A 16631-nucleotide genomic window follows, 5' to 3' on the forward strand; every position below is an offset into this window, starting at 1 on the left:
ACAGATTTGTTTTGATGCAACAGAAACATTTGTGAGAATAACATTAGAAAGACATTTTGGTTGTAAAGGGACACAAAAGTATAACTGAGACATATGATTTTCACTTTCAGTTTTCCCTCATGTATTCACTGAGTAAAGCGGTCAATAGTCAATAGTCGATTGAAGATTAATCAGTTAGTCAAGCGACAGATAATTTAATTGTTAACTATTTTGTCAGTCGATCACTCCTCTAAGACAATTTTCATGCAAAAAACCCCAAACATTGCTTTATCCCAGCCTCTCAGTAATGACGACTTTCTACTTCTCTTTGTCTCATGTGGTAATAAACCAATTTCTTTAAGTGTTAATAATTATCTGAAGACGTCACCATGGGTTTTAGGAGATTTCCCACCACTTTCTGACAATAAACAAATTGGTGGAATAATCAAAAGATAATTGGCAGGTTAATCGATAATGAATAATTGTCAGTTGCAGACCTTGTTGAATGTATTTACCACAGGCGTGAAGGAAATTTCGAATGGACTGTTCCTCAGTAAAATGTGTGCATTCATCGAGTGCACTCAGGCAAACAGAAGTATGGCACCAAACTTTAAGCAAACTCCTTCCTTCTGTGTACAGTTGCACATGCAATGCCACACACACATGCAGAGTTCCAGCTCTTTTTTTCTCTCCACGTTGGAAAAGGAGCCTCTCACTGTACGCTGTCATCTCTCCACACCCTCTCGATAATTGGGCATAATGTTTCCTCCCCGCTCCCTATCTTTAGCCCTTGAATGACCTGTTCCTCCTTGTCACTCCCTCTTTATCTCAAACTACACCAGCAGGAGAACTGTAAAAACTCTAACTTATTTTAGAACTAAGTGCTCGTATTCTCCCTAAGGTTGTTGTGTGCATTCAGAAGTGGGTATGCTCACTCACATGTACACACTAAGCTATCAGATGTATAGACGCAGACACACAGTCAGTGTCAGCTCTTATTATTCACCTTTGTGACAGAAAAGGAGGGATGATCAGGTAATGGAATATTCTGTCTTATGAGCTCTGTCTCACACGCACACTCTCACCCACACAGACTCAGGCCCTGAAGTTCTTATTATTCAGGGCTGACCTCTGGATAACCCTGTTCTCCAGCTCAGATGGGACAACATCAAAAGGCCTGTTCCCTTTTGAACTCACTGGGTTCTACAGAGAGACAGACTTTGACAGAGAAGGAGACAGTGAGAAAGAGTTTTCTACAGTGACTCTGAGCTACTTACCTAGCTAGAATTTCAGAAACTAACCTGCCCATTTTTAAAAAGAGACTGAATCTTGAAAAGTTTATGATCAGCCGTCAAATCCTTCCTCTTTCAAGCCATAAGATTACACTATATGTGCCTAATTTAAAAACTGCTTTAAAGTGATGTCTTGATTCAATATTGATGTGTGATAAATATTGCAAAAAATTAGCTAGCAAGCTGTGTGGGTCTGTGATTTCCTCTTCATTATGGGTAGATCAGATGGAAACAGACATGAGCCTGCATACTGCACAGCAATGGTTTATTAAATCTAACTCTCCATGTGTCAGTGGCTCTCATTTCAAAGTTCTCCTCTTTCAATAAGCTATTCCAGGTCACAACCTAAGACTTCAGTTTGTATTTTTGCCTATTGTAATCATGAACACAAGCTAATACTACTAAGTTTGTTTGACCACAGTATGACTGTTCCTTTGTCGGGTTTCCATTGTCCAGGAGATTGCAGGAGGAGGAGCAGCAGCTGAGGACATCATCTCTCCCGGCCATCCCCAACCCCTTCCCCGAGCTCTGTAGTCCAGCAAGCTCCCCTGTCCTCAGTCCTGGCTCCCTACCTCCTGGAGAACCCTCCACTGGCAACTATGTAAGTCAAACCCCACAAAGATACCCTGTAGAAACTTTCCAAAACTGACTTTCAAGGAATTAAGAGAAAAAAATAACTGTTTTAATTTTTCCCAGAGGGACTCTTGTAGGTTTAATATTTTCCTCTGTGTGTTACAAAACATTATCACATAGGATATGGGAGACCATGTCAGATGCTTTTCACTTTGAAAAACAGGATATGAGACATCGACATTTGTTCACCTTTCATGTTGATAACTGAGACATGTGTGACTCAAGTTGCTTGTTTTGAAGGATGCAGGATTTGAATATCGTAAATCAGCTGTGTGTAGTGGTCAACTGTGTGTTGGACATAGGCATTTAGGGATTTTCCCTGCTGTACGTCAGGCATGTTGATTGCTTGCACGTGACAGCACTGTTACCGTACAGTGCATGTGTGTGCTCTAGGGAGGGTTTGTGGCTTTGAAGGAAAAAAAAAAAAAGAATGAGGTGAAGAGTGGAGGAGCAGAGTGTGTGTGTGTGTGTGTGTGTGTGTGTGTGTGTGTGTGTGTGTGTGTGTGTGTGTGTGTGTGTGTGTGTGTGTGTGTGTGTGTACCTGCACACATGGCTGCTTTTCTGTGAGCCTGTTTGCATCGTTGTTGACAAAGATTTAGAGACTGGTCCATCTATTCCTGGAAGTCAGAGTCCCTCCATCATCACTTTTAATGATCTTCACATGGGGCCAGCCAATGCTGGTTACAGTAACATAACAGCTTACAGTAATGTGGAGGCGGACTATTTCTCATAAATACTCTCCCTGGCTATGATCCTAGCCTGTTCCTGTCATGGCCTTTATGGTACAAGATCATACGCTGCAGTTCCAGTTAAGTCATTTCTTGCCAAAATGTTTAAAAGGACTTGCTCTGCTTTCTCAAATGTCAGCTCATAAAAATCACTTGATGAATTGATAAACCTGTGGCATCCAGTAAATGCTTTAAGACTTGGGAAGTTGTGGCTCTGAATTACCATCTGTGACATAAATAAAGCTCTAAATATTTAATGTTGTACTAAGCCTTGAAAGGTTCAATTTCATTCTTGTCTTCACGAGTGGGAAAGTTGTTTCTTTCTCTGTGGGAATGTCTTCAGATTGAGTTACTAGCTGCGGCATGGATTCAACATTGCAATATAAATCTTAGTTCATATGGTAAATATGTCAAAAATTAATGACTTACTAAGTGGTTATGTTTTGCATTGAATTACTAGCTGTGACATAACTTTGGCTCTGTATAAGTAAAGCAGGCGTGTCTGTTAAATAGTCAGAAACCAATTTATTAGACAGGGTGACCTGCATGGGTAGGAACTTGTTGTTGGGTTTTGAAGTCCCAGACGGCTTGTTAAGAGTGCAATATAGACCAGGAAGTGGAGTGGGGGATTGAAGGAGGTGCAGGGGAGTTGGAGATTAGCGCCAGAGGTAAAATATTCCTGTGGTCATACAGTAATCAGATGATGAAATATCTGTAAAAAGCATGACTTTGAGCTGGAGAACTTTGCTTTTTTGAGCCACTCTAATCTATTTAGGACTTTTAGATCTGTCTTTGGCACTGACTACAGTTACCCACATCACAGCAATCTTGTTTTAAATTAGCAGGAATTATTGGATATGCACACTTTTATTTGTATATTATTCTGCTAGTATAATTTAAATATAAAATTTTCAGTTGTTTGGTCATACAGAGGAGACCTCAAAATAATTGTCAAGTGGGCCCATACTCCATTGTTTTACTATTTTTTTTAAAGATGTGCACAGTGCTTTTTTCATAATCGTTTTTGTAAAGTGAGATTGTTTTGACCAATTGTAAAGAAGTTCAGTTAAAAGAACTTTATATTTGTATCAGTTGTATTGGAAAATAAGAATTCCTGTGGAGTGTAAAAAATCATGTGTTAAAACGTAACGATACATCTGCTCACAATGCACTAAAACACAGCTGTAAAGTTAAACCGTTACTAGATATAGGAAAATAAAAGTCTTTACTGGTTTTATTTTGCATGGAACACCAAACTTATGCAATGAAGAAGCAGTCCTGAGAAAGTTGTGGAAAATTGAATTCCTTTTGTGTGTTTACCGTGCACACACTGTGTACATACTTGTGTAAACTTGTGTGATTGTGCTGTGAGTCCATCCATATGGGTGTATTTGTTTTTTAGATGCATGTGTGTTTGTGTGTTTGCCTGTTTGTCTTTGTGAGTTCTGTAAACTATTTACAGCATTGGCTGTGTCTATCCATTGTTGATGGCAATGGAAAGTATGTCTCATTGTGGTTGTTCTTCAGTGGAAATTCAATTCAGCACCTTTCCACTGAAAACAAACCCAAAAAAAACCCTCCCATGGAGCCATCTCATCTCACACACACACACACGTGCTTCTGGGGTGCAGCTCTGGAGGCATGTGGCATCTGCTTCCTTGAGTGGTTCAGATTTGTGGAGAAGTGGGTGATCTGTTTGGGGTTTGACAAGTGGGGTGGTGAGCAATAATTTGATTTAAATTTGAATTTAAATTATTGCTCCCAGGCCACTCGCCAAGACCTCTAACATTAATCATTTCAACCATATGCTTTCTGTTTTGTGCCCTTTTTTTGTCTTTATCTCTCTTTGTCTGTCTCCATCTACCCCTCTCCCTTCCCTCCAAACATCTAGTCCAGTCAGCTAGCCTGCTGGTGAGAAGTTTCTCTGTTTAGTTTACTGAATTTTCCAACCTCCGGGCACTTTCTGACAGACTCTCATACTTCGGTCCCTCCTTACCTCACTCCTTGGCCTCTGTGCAGGAGGCATGAGGACACAGCTCTGGGCTGTCAGGAATCACTGGGCAAGCTGTTTGACATGGCCATATGATTCCCAATTACCTCATTCTCCTCCCCCTGTCTTTCTCCATTTCACCACTCTTAGCCCTCCTCTCTCCAGCGTGTCTTTGTAGCTGTGTATTCTTAATGGGGAAAATCTGAATTAGAGACACAGTATGTGAAATTAATAGAAATATAACGCAGTGTTGAAGTAATGCAAAAGTCATCTGGATTGTTTACAGTTTATAATTCAGGATTTAAGCTGTGTAACATCAGTGAAACACACAAGGCCAAATCAGAATGAAAACACTTGGTTAGTTTGGGAGCTACAGGACGATTGAACCAGGAACCAGGAAGCTGCTATCTATGAGTACTAGCCCCAGTCCAGTGTGGTATATGTGAAAGTGTGCAACGATGGGTGTATATCCTTAAAAGTGACTTCCTGTGCCTGCTAAGGATTACTACAAACAAAAATGAATTTTCATACCTCTTTCCATGTGTATCCAGCAGGTCAGGTATAGCAACCGCGCTACGTTTAAGAAAATACTAGGAGCTTGGCCTGTGTAATCCATGTCGTGCAATGGAAAAGTCTATAAGAAGCCTTGAATGCAACTCACTTAGTTGGTATATCCATTCATTTTCTCAGTCTAGGTTCTTGACAGTCTATCCTCAGTAGTGCAATAGAGAGTGCTGTTATGTACGTACTTGGACACTGTGTTCCCATAGCTGCCCCAGTCGTTCTAGTGTGGGAACACTAATTTGATCACTGGGTTGCCAGATTTTGCTGGATTTACTGTACTTGGACTGGATGTCCTGTAGCTCACTGTGCTCTATGGTATGGCAAGATCCCCACGCCCTGTCTCTGCCTCTCCAGTCTGTGTTTCATTATCTTTCTATTGGTCTGTCTGTCTGTCTGTCTGTCTGTCTGTCTGTCTATCTCTGTGTGTCTATGACTGTATGTCAGTGTTTATCTTTCTGTCTGTCAAGTGTTCCTCTGTCAATCATCCACCCTTTTGTCTTTTACTCCAAACATTTGTACTGTGCAAAGTGTCCTGTAACAATTAAGCTCACTAGATGAATACTCATTCACACATGATGAAGTAAGAGACTTAAAATAGAGCATGGTGCCAGACGAGCAGTGGAGGTTGGGTTGGCACTGATAATGTTAGCAAATGGGCTTGGTTTCACAAGGCTGACAAATAATGCTACTGCTTTCTGTATCATGCAGGTTTAAGTAAACATGCCAGCAAACTGTCCAGCATCTATTCACACTCTCCAGCATTAAAAAAGTATGACTTGTTGTTATTCTTCGATAGGAGACAGCAGCAGTGCAGTACAGTATTTAAATATGTTCAGGATTATAAAAATACTGCAGCTGGTTATATTGTGAGTTTTCCCAACATCATTTGAAAGTGAATACAGCTAGGGTGCCCCGATAGCTCGCTTGGTAGAGCTGGCGCCCCCTGTACAAAGGCTGAGTCCTTGCTGCTCCCGTAATCACTTTGTACATCATCTTTTGAACATGAACAAAACTTACACTGCCTAAAATGGGTTAGTAATTATTTTCTATATTTTAATTATGTTCAGCAGGTGAGATAACTTGCTTTCCTTCCATATCCTTTTCTGTCTATTTTTTTTAAATCAGCAACAGCTGCCACAGTATCCCTAAAGGGATCATTAACATGTGCTCTAACGATGGTAATTCTGATCACTTTTCCATCCTCCTCTTACTTTTCCTCACCCGTTCCTCTCTCTCTGCATGATGTTTTCTCTACCTGAGTCAGCCAGATTTCTAAGCTGTCGCACCTAGTTATCAAGAAAGAATGTTGTGAATGCTGTGTACTGCACCAAAGTAGAATTCAAATGATGAGCTCATGATGTTAGCAGCTTCAATTTGTAGAAATCATTTGATATGTTTTAAATGTATCTCAATTTAAGATCATTACGCTTGTGTAGGACGGAAAATGTAGTAAATCCAGTATAAGTAGCACTATCCGCTTTTATTAAACTATTGACAGAAAGAAGTAACAAGTAAGGTATGATGCAGTAATGAGACAGACAGCACAGTGTCTCCCTTTGCATCTCAGAATATTACAAGCTGTTGACAAGACATTCATCATCATTATTTCTGATGTGTGGCAGAATGCTAGTTCGCCCTAGCAGCTGAAAGAAATCTGTCAAAACTTTATATGAGAGGAAGTTTTTCAATATAGTCCCACCCTATGTATGCTTGTGCATTGGAAATGTGAGGAATTGAGTAGTTAGCGAGGTTAGCCCCACCAACTGTTGCTGAACAGAGAAACTCCAGAGCGCCACCTACAACCACCAAAGCTTTCTTTACACAAAATTAAATTTGTAATTTTAGGATGGGATCGACTGCCAACCCTGTGATCAGCCATAGCCGCTGTTTGTCTCCACCTGTTTAGTCTGATATTAACTCTCCTTTTAGCTCTGTTTTGGTCTCTACCAGCTCTTGAGAAAAATATCTGTTAGCTGTTAAACGTTCCACTGTGTGCACCAGCTAGATGCGAACTTTGTTTGTCTGCTGTTTGGTGCAGTGCAGGTGTACAGTGGGTTTTTAGAACTTTTTGGCTTAAAACAGCTGCCTGCTGTGGCTGAAAACCACACTGAGAGCTGTGACAGTGAACCAAAACAGTAAAGTTGCCAGTTATAAAACAACACTTTTCATGTTGACTTAATGTTAATATGGAAATAATAATTAGAGGAGTTATAAAAAATTAAGTCACTGCTAAAGGATGTCTGAAAAGTATCATCTTTAGCTTCCAGGTACCAATGCATCACCAATTTAAGAAACCTGTTTTACACAATGAATATGTAAAGCAGTCTTTCTAGATCCTGAAAAGAAGGCAACAGGATTTAAACTAGAAATGGCCCGTACATAAATAATGGGCATCGATACACTCCTCCTCTCACTCTGTTAGCACTGAAGCATGGCATTCTCTGGCTGCCTCCTTCGTCAACGTTGGAAATACTCCGGGTCAAAGGGTAGATTTTTCCACTGTAAACGGAAAAGCAGAATGGAATGCTGTCGATGCCCAAACTGTTGGCCTCAATGTGTGGGAACGTCTGTGGGTGCGTGCATGAGTGTATTTAAAAGTAAGGGTGTTTTTTGTGAGGAGGTTCAGTTTTGTGTATTGTGTGTGCGTGTGCGTGCCTTTATTTTATGTATGTTTTTCTTTACTGTGAGAGCGTTAGGCTGTGTGTGTGTGTGTGTGTGTGTGTGTGTGTGTGTGTGTGTGGTGTGTGTGTGTGTGTGTGTTTGTGTGTGTGTGTGTGTCTCTGTGTGTGTCTCTGTGTGTGTCTGTGTGTCTGTGTGTCTGTGTGTTCTGCTTCAAATTGTAGCACTGATGTGTTCTGCAGGCTGCACTGTGCGGAGATCAAAGGTGACACAGCGCCAGAAATCTGCTGGCTCACTCGTCCAGCAGCCGGCTTGCTTTTAAATGGATCTTAAAGTGAAATATGGAACACACACATATGCACACACACAGACACTTGTTGTATTGTGTAATCACCGACTAGTAACATTTATGTTTGTAATGTGCGTGTGTGTGCATGTGTGAGATTTGTACTGTTTATGCCACTTGGACTGTTTATATCTCTGTGATTATTTGTAACTCATGTGAATATAAATAATGTGCTCAAACTGAATGTTTTATTGAGCTTGTGCGTGCGTGCATCCATGTGTGTATATTTGATGCATGTCTGCCTGTTGGCCTCATTATTCCTAACATAACATCTAGTCATTGAGCCCAAGGCAGACACACACACACACACACACACACACACACACACACACACACACACACACACACACAAACACACACTCTTGCATGTTATTTGATGCTTTTTGTGGCAGAGGTAAAGAGAGCATGCCGGCAGTACAGTAACCCTTTGTCAGCTTACAAGTCCCTGCTCTCTTTCTCTTTCTCAAGCAGACACACACAAACCAACATCTACACAAATTGCATTAACTGAGTCGATTTCCAGCATTCAGTGCTGTGAATTACAAATTGTTCGGCTGCTGTTGAACAAATGCTACCTGGAGAAGAGACAGGCAGGCTGTGGTCAAATCTGGAACATGTCATGTGTCAGGAGCATATTTATCCCATGCTGCTAAATGGTAACATGCCTCGACCTGCTACTAACACACACGCACAAACCTTCACACACATACACATGGCCTGTTGTTGAATAATAGGCTAGGGCTGGAATGATTAGTCTGAGTATTAGCTCAGTTTAAATAAATAAGACTTTTAAAGTTGGCATTGGACAAACTCACATGGGAATAGATATATATCTCATATCTTGTGTGTAAAGATATTTGTGCTTGTGTGAATTTGCATTAGTATATTAGCCAAAAAAAATACATATTTTCCGGCCGATGCTTGGAGAAGTATCCCACTTATGCAAACTGACACAAAATATTGGTTTAAATTCATCCTGTTACGTGTTAAATAAAATTACACGGTTCCAGCAAAAATAGGTCAGTGTCACTGCAACCATTAAGCCATCTGCAGCCAACATCCACTGCCTACACTGTAGCAAAAAACTGCATGTGATGAACTCCACATGATAGCCCTGAGCCAATGAAAAAGCAGAAGCGTATACACATAAAGTATAAAATAAATTCCAGCTGTGGTGATTATGCATAAAAACATACTGCCACTGCTAAAATACTCAACAACTGATTTCCAGCAGGCATCAGAAGGTGACTTTAGTTATAGGCTGCTAGACAATACAGGCACAGGAGAAGCGTGGAGACACTAGCCTAAAACTTTGACCAGGTCAGCTGCTGACTTTGTGCACTGCGAACATTGTGACTAACACTTATGATCCGAAACTGCCCATTTTGCCTGTGTGAAAACAGCCACTTGAACTTTGTTTATCATTTTAAAGCTCACAGGAAACCAAGGTACAGGATACAGTGTCCCAAAGTAGCCTAAATAATTCCAGCAAATCATAAAAGCAATACAGGCAGACTGTCAAGGCAGATACTGACATGAATGTGCATTATGTAGGTCCATTTTCCTCAAGCACCAAATTATATCATCGCAGTTTATTTTTTAGTGATATATTAACGTGGGGATTCTTTTCGGAGCATTTAAAATGTTCATTGCGGTAATGGTAGGAAACTACAAGCCTTAAATATTTAAAAAATTGTTAATTCTTTCACAACAACATTTCTGTGTTGAATTTAACGAATTTATGTCTTTCCATGGAAACCTGACAGGACCATCCAGCCACTGCAGATGATACACCTTTAATAGTCCATTCCTCACTCCTTGTCCCAGAGGGCAGGCAGTGTAAGATTAGAAGCCACAACTTTCACCCAGCTAATAGGGCAAGATCCCATTACTCCTGCAGCTAATGGGAATCCCTGATTGTCTCCTCCGTCTCTGTCTCTATATTTTAGATTGTATATGTCAAATGAAATGTGTGTGCTTGTGCATTTATGTTCCCTGGACATAGTGACTATGCAAAATAATATTGATTTAACAGCAATTTTACTCATTAGATGATACAATTTAGTCTGACAAACTTTACTCAGCCTTTTTGCAGAATACAATTTATGTGTTTTTGTATATACTTGCGTGCTCATGCACACATGCAGGTGTATAAACATGAGTGTAGGTTTGTGTGTTTCACAAAGAGAGCAATGTGTTGCTGCCTATCGGCATTTCATCTGGCCAAAGCTGAAGAGAGCTGTTGGACTCATGTAGGTCATGGAGCCTGCATCTCTCTCTCTCTCTCTCTCTCTCTCTCTCTCTCTCTCTCTCTCTCTCTCTCTCTCTCTCTCTCTCTCTCTCTCTCTCTGGGAAAGTAGGACAGCTCAGATTTCTGAGCTGCTGCTGTGAGGAGGCAGTAAAGGAGGGAAGAAAGGAATAAGTAGAAGGGGAATAGGAAATGAGAAAATGAAAAGAGGCTAAAACCTTGTTCATTTGATTTATTAGTCTTGAAAATTGTCATTTATTAATTTATTACATGGTTCCTTTTTATTAAATTACTGTATTGCTCATGTGGCATGTACCACAGGAAAAATGTTTATTATCTGCTTTACTCTTAATATATTCATTCTTTTTGAAAGTTTGAAATCTCTTCTCTATTGTTTATGTAACAAATTAATCAGATTGTCGCATAAATAATAAATAAAACCATTATTGGACACAAAGTCAAAGAGACAGCTCAAGGTTAAAAGCTTAGACGGAAGACAACAGAAAAAAGAAAATAAATATTCTGTGATATATGTGTTGTCATGCTTTTCTTCTTATTTTAATTGTCAAAAAATAAAATAGAATTCTTAAAGGACAGGCCTCTTTTATTCCAAGTAAAAAGCAGATAGTGAATGCTCAAAAGAAGGAGAGAAATAAAATGGTTTACAAATATAGCTTTGGTCTTCAGTCTGAGGCAGTTTGATTGTTTAAAGACCCCCTTCAGATGGATTTGGAAACAGAAAGACCTGACTCAAAGAGCTGCCGTTGGGATTTGTGTCAGTAGAGAGAGAATGAGAGAGAGAGTGACAGACAGAAGACACTGTGATCTTGGCATCTCCAGAGAAATCTCCCCATTATTGGGGACAGTTTGTACAGAACTGTGGCACATACTGTGATTCCTCTGCATGGGAAATTATTATTTGTAGTTGCCTCTGATGCTACTAACCCTCAATTAACTCACAGGACACAATGACTGGTGGATGCCATACTTTCTCTGTCTTCCTTTTACTTTTTGTACTATTGTTCAATATCTGTATTATAGTTTAATGATCATTCACACAATCACAGAATTACTACCAGTATCTGTGAGAACACTGATTTTCTGTTTGTACCAACTGCAATTTGAAAGTTTTAATACAATTATATGTAGATTGGTAGTCTAAACTGCTTGACATAAAACTACCATTTCCAGTATATTACCAAAATTCTGCCAGTGATGTCATCCTTTGTTTACCCAATGACAAGTCCCCTGACCCATCCTTCTACCCTCCTGCTGTATTTGGACAATGGCTCCAAATCAGGTTCCTAAAGGATATTTGCTGTCCGAAGTTTGCTGGCCATCAGCCCTGCTGCACAATTAAGCTTCCGCTCCCACTTTTAAGCCTGTTGGTAAAATATTTGGCTCCATGTGGCGTGTTTGTCAGCAGGTGGTCGTACTAAATAGGGGAGAGACTGTTCTTGCATCATCATAACCAGATAGCCTTTAGTCAGTTCTGTGCATGTGGAAATCTAATTTAAGTGGGATGTATGTTTTACTTTACAACCAATGAGTAATAATACAGAATTCAAATGAAACATTAATAAATCACAAGGATGACAGGGCAGCTGGGTAGGATGTTTTCAGTTGAAACTTTCTGGTCACCTAAAGTACTTAGCAACGCCTTATAAGTTACGAATAATGGTCATCCAAGTTTAAATTAGCCTAGCTTTTCTATGCACAGTAGCATATACAGATAAAATGCACAGATTTGTCTTTGCCTACTTCAGGAACTGAAAAAAATAAACACATCCCAGTTACTTTCAAAAATATTTGCTTGTGGCCAAAATATTTTCTATTTCTTAAAACTATAATAAGATCCTCACCTTTACCTTCAGATTCCTAACATTTACCTATTGTGATAAATATACTGTATATAAAGTATTTACAACATATTTGATCTGACCTAAATTTGTGCTAGCTGACCTGCGTTGCTAATTAAATTTAACCCGGCTCCGCTCCAAAATCTTCCAACCATCAGCTTTGAGAGGCTGAGTGGGTGATGGGACTGTTATTCACAGACAGAGCAGGCTCTGTGGGCTAACTAACTACCCAATATACAGTGTGTGGTCTGATGCATGGCTGCACAGTGGCAGAGATGGCAGCCTTCCACTGTACATGACTCTGTATTGTTAGTGTGCACTGGGAGTCTTCTCCTCCTATGTTTCTCTCTGTACATCTTTCTGTATATATAACCCCCCCCTCCCTCCCCCCTCCCTTTTCTCTCTTCCTTCCCTCTATCCTCTTCCCACTAAATCCCTTTCTACCTTCTCTTGCTTCACTGAGCCCAGATAGGCCTCTATGTCTTGTGTCTTAATTTGATGCGGTAATTGGATGACAGGGGACAGTTCACCGTCCCTTCCTCATAAGTCAGCACAGTTTTGTTGGCTAATGCTTCCCACTACTGCTGACAAGCGCTTAACGGCCACAGCCAGTTGTCCAAGGCCCATTCAGGTTTTTGTGTCTCCATCTCATCTTCCGGGCGTCAGTTTCCAGGAGCGGCCCAGACCACACACACATCACCACATTACAGTCAGTGGGGCTTTATAGAGGACACTTGTTAATGGGAATATGAAGCTTGGGTGAGTCGTGTGTGCCAAATCAGCTTTTCAAAGGCTACAGTTCTTTTTTGGCAACATGTATAGAGGTTTTGTAAGGCAATGACAGAGCATATATAGCTAAATGTTGACAGTGGAGGGGTTTGTCTTGGTAAGACTGATGGTCTGCTAAAAGCCAGGACCTTTATAAGTTTGTGACAACTAAATAAATACAATAAAACTGAAGTCCTGACAATGCTAGGAAGAAGAAAGAAGGAGGAGTCTTGCCAGTTACAATTCAGAGACAGCAGATAGAGATTGTCCAATCTTACAAATACCTTGGTGTCTACCTGGACAGTAAATTAAACTGGAGAAAGAATACTAAGGTTGAATTCAGGAAGGCTCTGTAATGACTAGTATTCTTGATGGAGCTTGGATCTTTTGATATTAGCAAATTCTTTTTGTTTTCTATCAGGGATTCTTAGCTTGGGGGGGGAGGAAGGCAACATCACTATGCATAATAAAAACAGGATCCATAAGATGATCAGAAAGAGACTGGCTCAATGATTGACCTCACCCCAGATTCAGGTCACTGTAGAAAAGCAATCAAGAGCTAAAACTAAAAATGGTTTTGTAATTTAAAGGCCATTGAGTGACGATGATGCCTCATTGGAACAACTCAGAAGGTCTTTTGTTCCAGCAGTGACAGATTTTCTAATGAACACTTTTAGATGTCGTCATTCCAGCTGTTAATCATGTCTCAAATGGTGTTATTTATTTAGTTGTTGTGTGCTAAATGAGTTTCCCACTGGGGATCAATAAAGCTGTCTAATCTAATGCTACATTTAATTTCACTGTAAAAAATAAATAAATAAATCAAGTTATCTATAAGTAGACTATAGAAATGTTAGGTTTATTTAGATTTTTTCACAGTAAAAATGACTGGGAATGTTTCCATGCATATAAATTATAGCTTATAGCTTTTTTGTGACATGGTTCTGAAGGAATAATCAGCAATGTGATGTTTCATAAACTCAACTTTCTTTCTTTTTATATCCTAAAAACTATATACTTTACTTAACTTGCTCATGCAATCCAGTTTCTCTCTAAGTATTATTTCCAGTATTTTGCCATAAATAAATCTATAAACTTCCATTAACATTATCATACCTAGTCAATTTCATAGTTAAATTTCCCAATATCTTTCAAATCATTCTTTTCTTACTGTCCCCCAGATTAATGGGTAACAAGTATTTTAGGGTATACTGTGTGAGCTCTTAAAAAATAGTGATTCATAGGTCACATGCCTTTTTCAACTGCTTCACAACATTGCCCACATGTAATGGATCCTAAAGCCTGTGCAGGCCTGTATGCCTAATGGCTAATAGTCTTTGAGAATTGTAATCTTCCACAGAAACTCCTGTCTGATGTAATGGCTTGTAATGTGTACGTAAAACCAGTGGAACTATTTATAAATCAGCAGCCAGCTCTCAAGAGCTGGATGAGTTCGAGCCGCTGGGCGTGCACACACATGCATGTGTACATTCTTTAGTTAGCACAAAACACATTCACATACAGTGCAGTTTACTTTCTCTTTGTTTGCGCCCATCTAGTTTCTGTGTAGTTGTGTCTTTGTGTGTGTGTGTGTGTGTGTGTGTGTGTGTGTGTGTGTGTGTGTGTGTGTGTGCTTGTAAATTCCTGTGCTTGCACAAACTCTAATATAACCAAAATGTATGCTCTTAACAATGTGCATCTTTGTATGTGTATCTCAGGACGTGTAAGTGAGCACATCTGGGTGCCTGTGTGTCTGATGGAGTGTGTGTGAATGTGTGTGTGTTTGTGTGTGTTGCCTGAAGCTCTCAGTCTCTCCCTGGGGGATTACATCACAGGGCAGTTATCAGACCTGAGTCATCAGAGAGGTTGAGAGGCCCTGCTCTGCTCCTCCATCTAAATGAGGACACAGTTAAAAGCTTTAGAAGATTTTCTTTCTTTCTTTCTTTCTTTCTTTCTTTCTTTCTTTCTTTCTTTCTTTCTTTCTTTCTTTCTTTCTTTCTTTCTTTCTTTCTTTCTTTCTTTCTTTCTTTCTTTCTTTCTTTCTTTCTTTCTTTCTTTCTTTCTTTCTTTCTTTCTTTCTTTCTTTCTTTCTTTCTTTCTTTCTTTCTTTCTTTCTTTCTTTCTTTCTTTCTTTCTTTCTTTCTTTCTTTCTTTCTTTCTTTTTCACCTACCTCCTTTTTCACCACCATGTCTATTCTTTGCCTTTAAGAAGACCAAGAAGTAGAGTAGGTCAGTTGAAATGTGTTACTCTGCTGTCATCTCTGTCTGCTTTCTCATTCCTTCCACTCACAAGGCCGTCTAATGGTATTGCTGCAGTACGAGATAAAGTTTCCATAGCTCTCGCCCAAATGATTCTACATTTGGTCATTTCATTTGTTTGCTTGTGAAGGCAACCTATGACGGACAACAAAATGGGAGCATTGCGACAGTTCAGGGCCAGCTTTGAAGTCATACACTCTCGCAGCTAATAAGTATTATCTGACTGTTGAAATCACCAGTCCCTGCCAAAAAACTCGATGACAAAGAGTTACTATTCTGATGATTAATTCAGCTCCTGAAGATGCTGGTTTTTATTGCTTATTTTCACCAGCTACCTACTGTTTGTCTTGATATTCATCTCTTATCTGATTTTGAGCTACACTATGAAGGACTTAAATAGATCCCCACAAAAACTCACATACTGTTTAAATGCTTTGGATGTCATCCCCTTGTTGCAATAAATTATCCTACATTTATCTCTGATGTCCCCTTTGTACACAAACCATAATGTCTGACATAGGATAATGAACATGTAATCAACCTGCATTTGACCTCTGTGTGCAAAGATCTGATTATCCCTGTCCACATAAGACCAGGTTGAAAACTGTAACTCCGTAATAAACCATATAATTAAAAAGGGCCTTTTTTTGCTGTGTGTCAAATGGGATTGTAGTGTTTGCAGTGCTGTGCTGTGCACTGCTGATTGGACATGGCAGACAGTGGCGGTATTTCCCACTTCAAATATGTAATGGTTAGCTCTCCCTGTGTCATCTTTGTCTCAGATTTTCCCCCAAAGATCAATCATACCAGTAAGCCAGCAGCATTGTTCCCTCCAAAAACTCAAGACCAATCGCCACCAGTTCAGCAAAATATAAAAAACGTTAAGTTAAGACGTAAAGTATGATGCACATTTTAATTGACGAAATGTTAAAACATTTATTTTTTCTGTAACTTCTAGTTATCTAGACAATTGGAGAATGTGAATCACTTACAACAGTGATAAATGAAAATGTTAAAAAATAACCATTATTTATTTCCATATTCATGACCACAGAGAGCCACTGGAGAGGAGCTAAAGATCCTTTAGGGCTTGGACCTTGCCTTTGGACACTAAATTTGGGCAAAACGAACACCTAGATTATGATAATCCTGTAGTTACGTTGAATAGATATCCATGTCGAACCTTTTATATTAAAGACAGAACAGGTCACACAAGGTGTGTTGACTTATGTTCCCCAGTGTGGGGGTTTCCCTGGTTCCTTGTTCTTGTCGGAAATGTCTGTGAAAGAAACCCCCTTGTTATATCATCAAACCTGTCTTCTAAACTGTGGCCAAAGGTTTGAGCT

The 16631-nt window shown here is 39.7% G+C and overlaps 2 protein-coding genes across 4 annotated transcripts in view; both read left to right on the plus strand.

The window, feature by feature from the left end:
• entpd3 (ectonucleoside triphosphate diphosphohydrolase 3) overlaps window positions 1-16631 on the plus strand; it is a 125005-nt gene that overhangs the window by 51033 nt on the left and 57341 nt on the right. The gene's annotated exons all lie outside the window — the stretch shown is intronic.
• Window positions 1-16631, plus strand: part of grb10b (growth factor receptor-bound protein 10b) — a 65320-nt gene that overhangs the window by 29923 nt on the left and 18766 nt on the right. For all 3 annotated transcript variants that reach the window (XM_051406847.1, XM_051406845.1, XM_051406844.1), the window contains exon 5: window positions 1728-1872. In XM_051406847.1, the coding sequence (XP_051262807.1) occupies window positions 1728-1872 (145 nt within the window). The remainder of the gene's footprint in view (window positions 1-1727; window positions 1873-16631) is intronic.

Source organism: Dicentrarchus labrax, unplaced genomic scaffold (assembly GCF_905237075.1).
Source record: "Dicentrarchus labrax unplaced genomic scaffold, dlabrax2021, whole genome shotgun sequence".
Classification (NCBI taxonomy): domain Eukaryota; kingdom Metazoa; phylum Chordata; class Actinopteri; family Moronidae; genus Dicentrarchus; species Dicentrarchus labrax.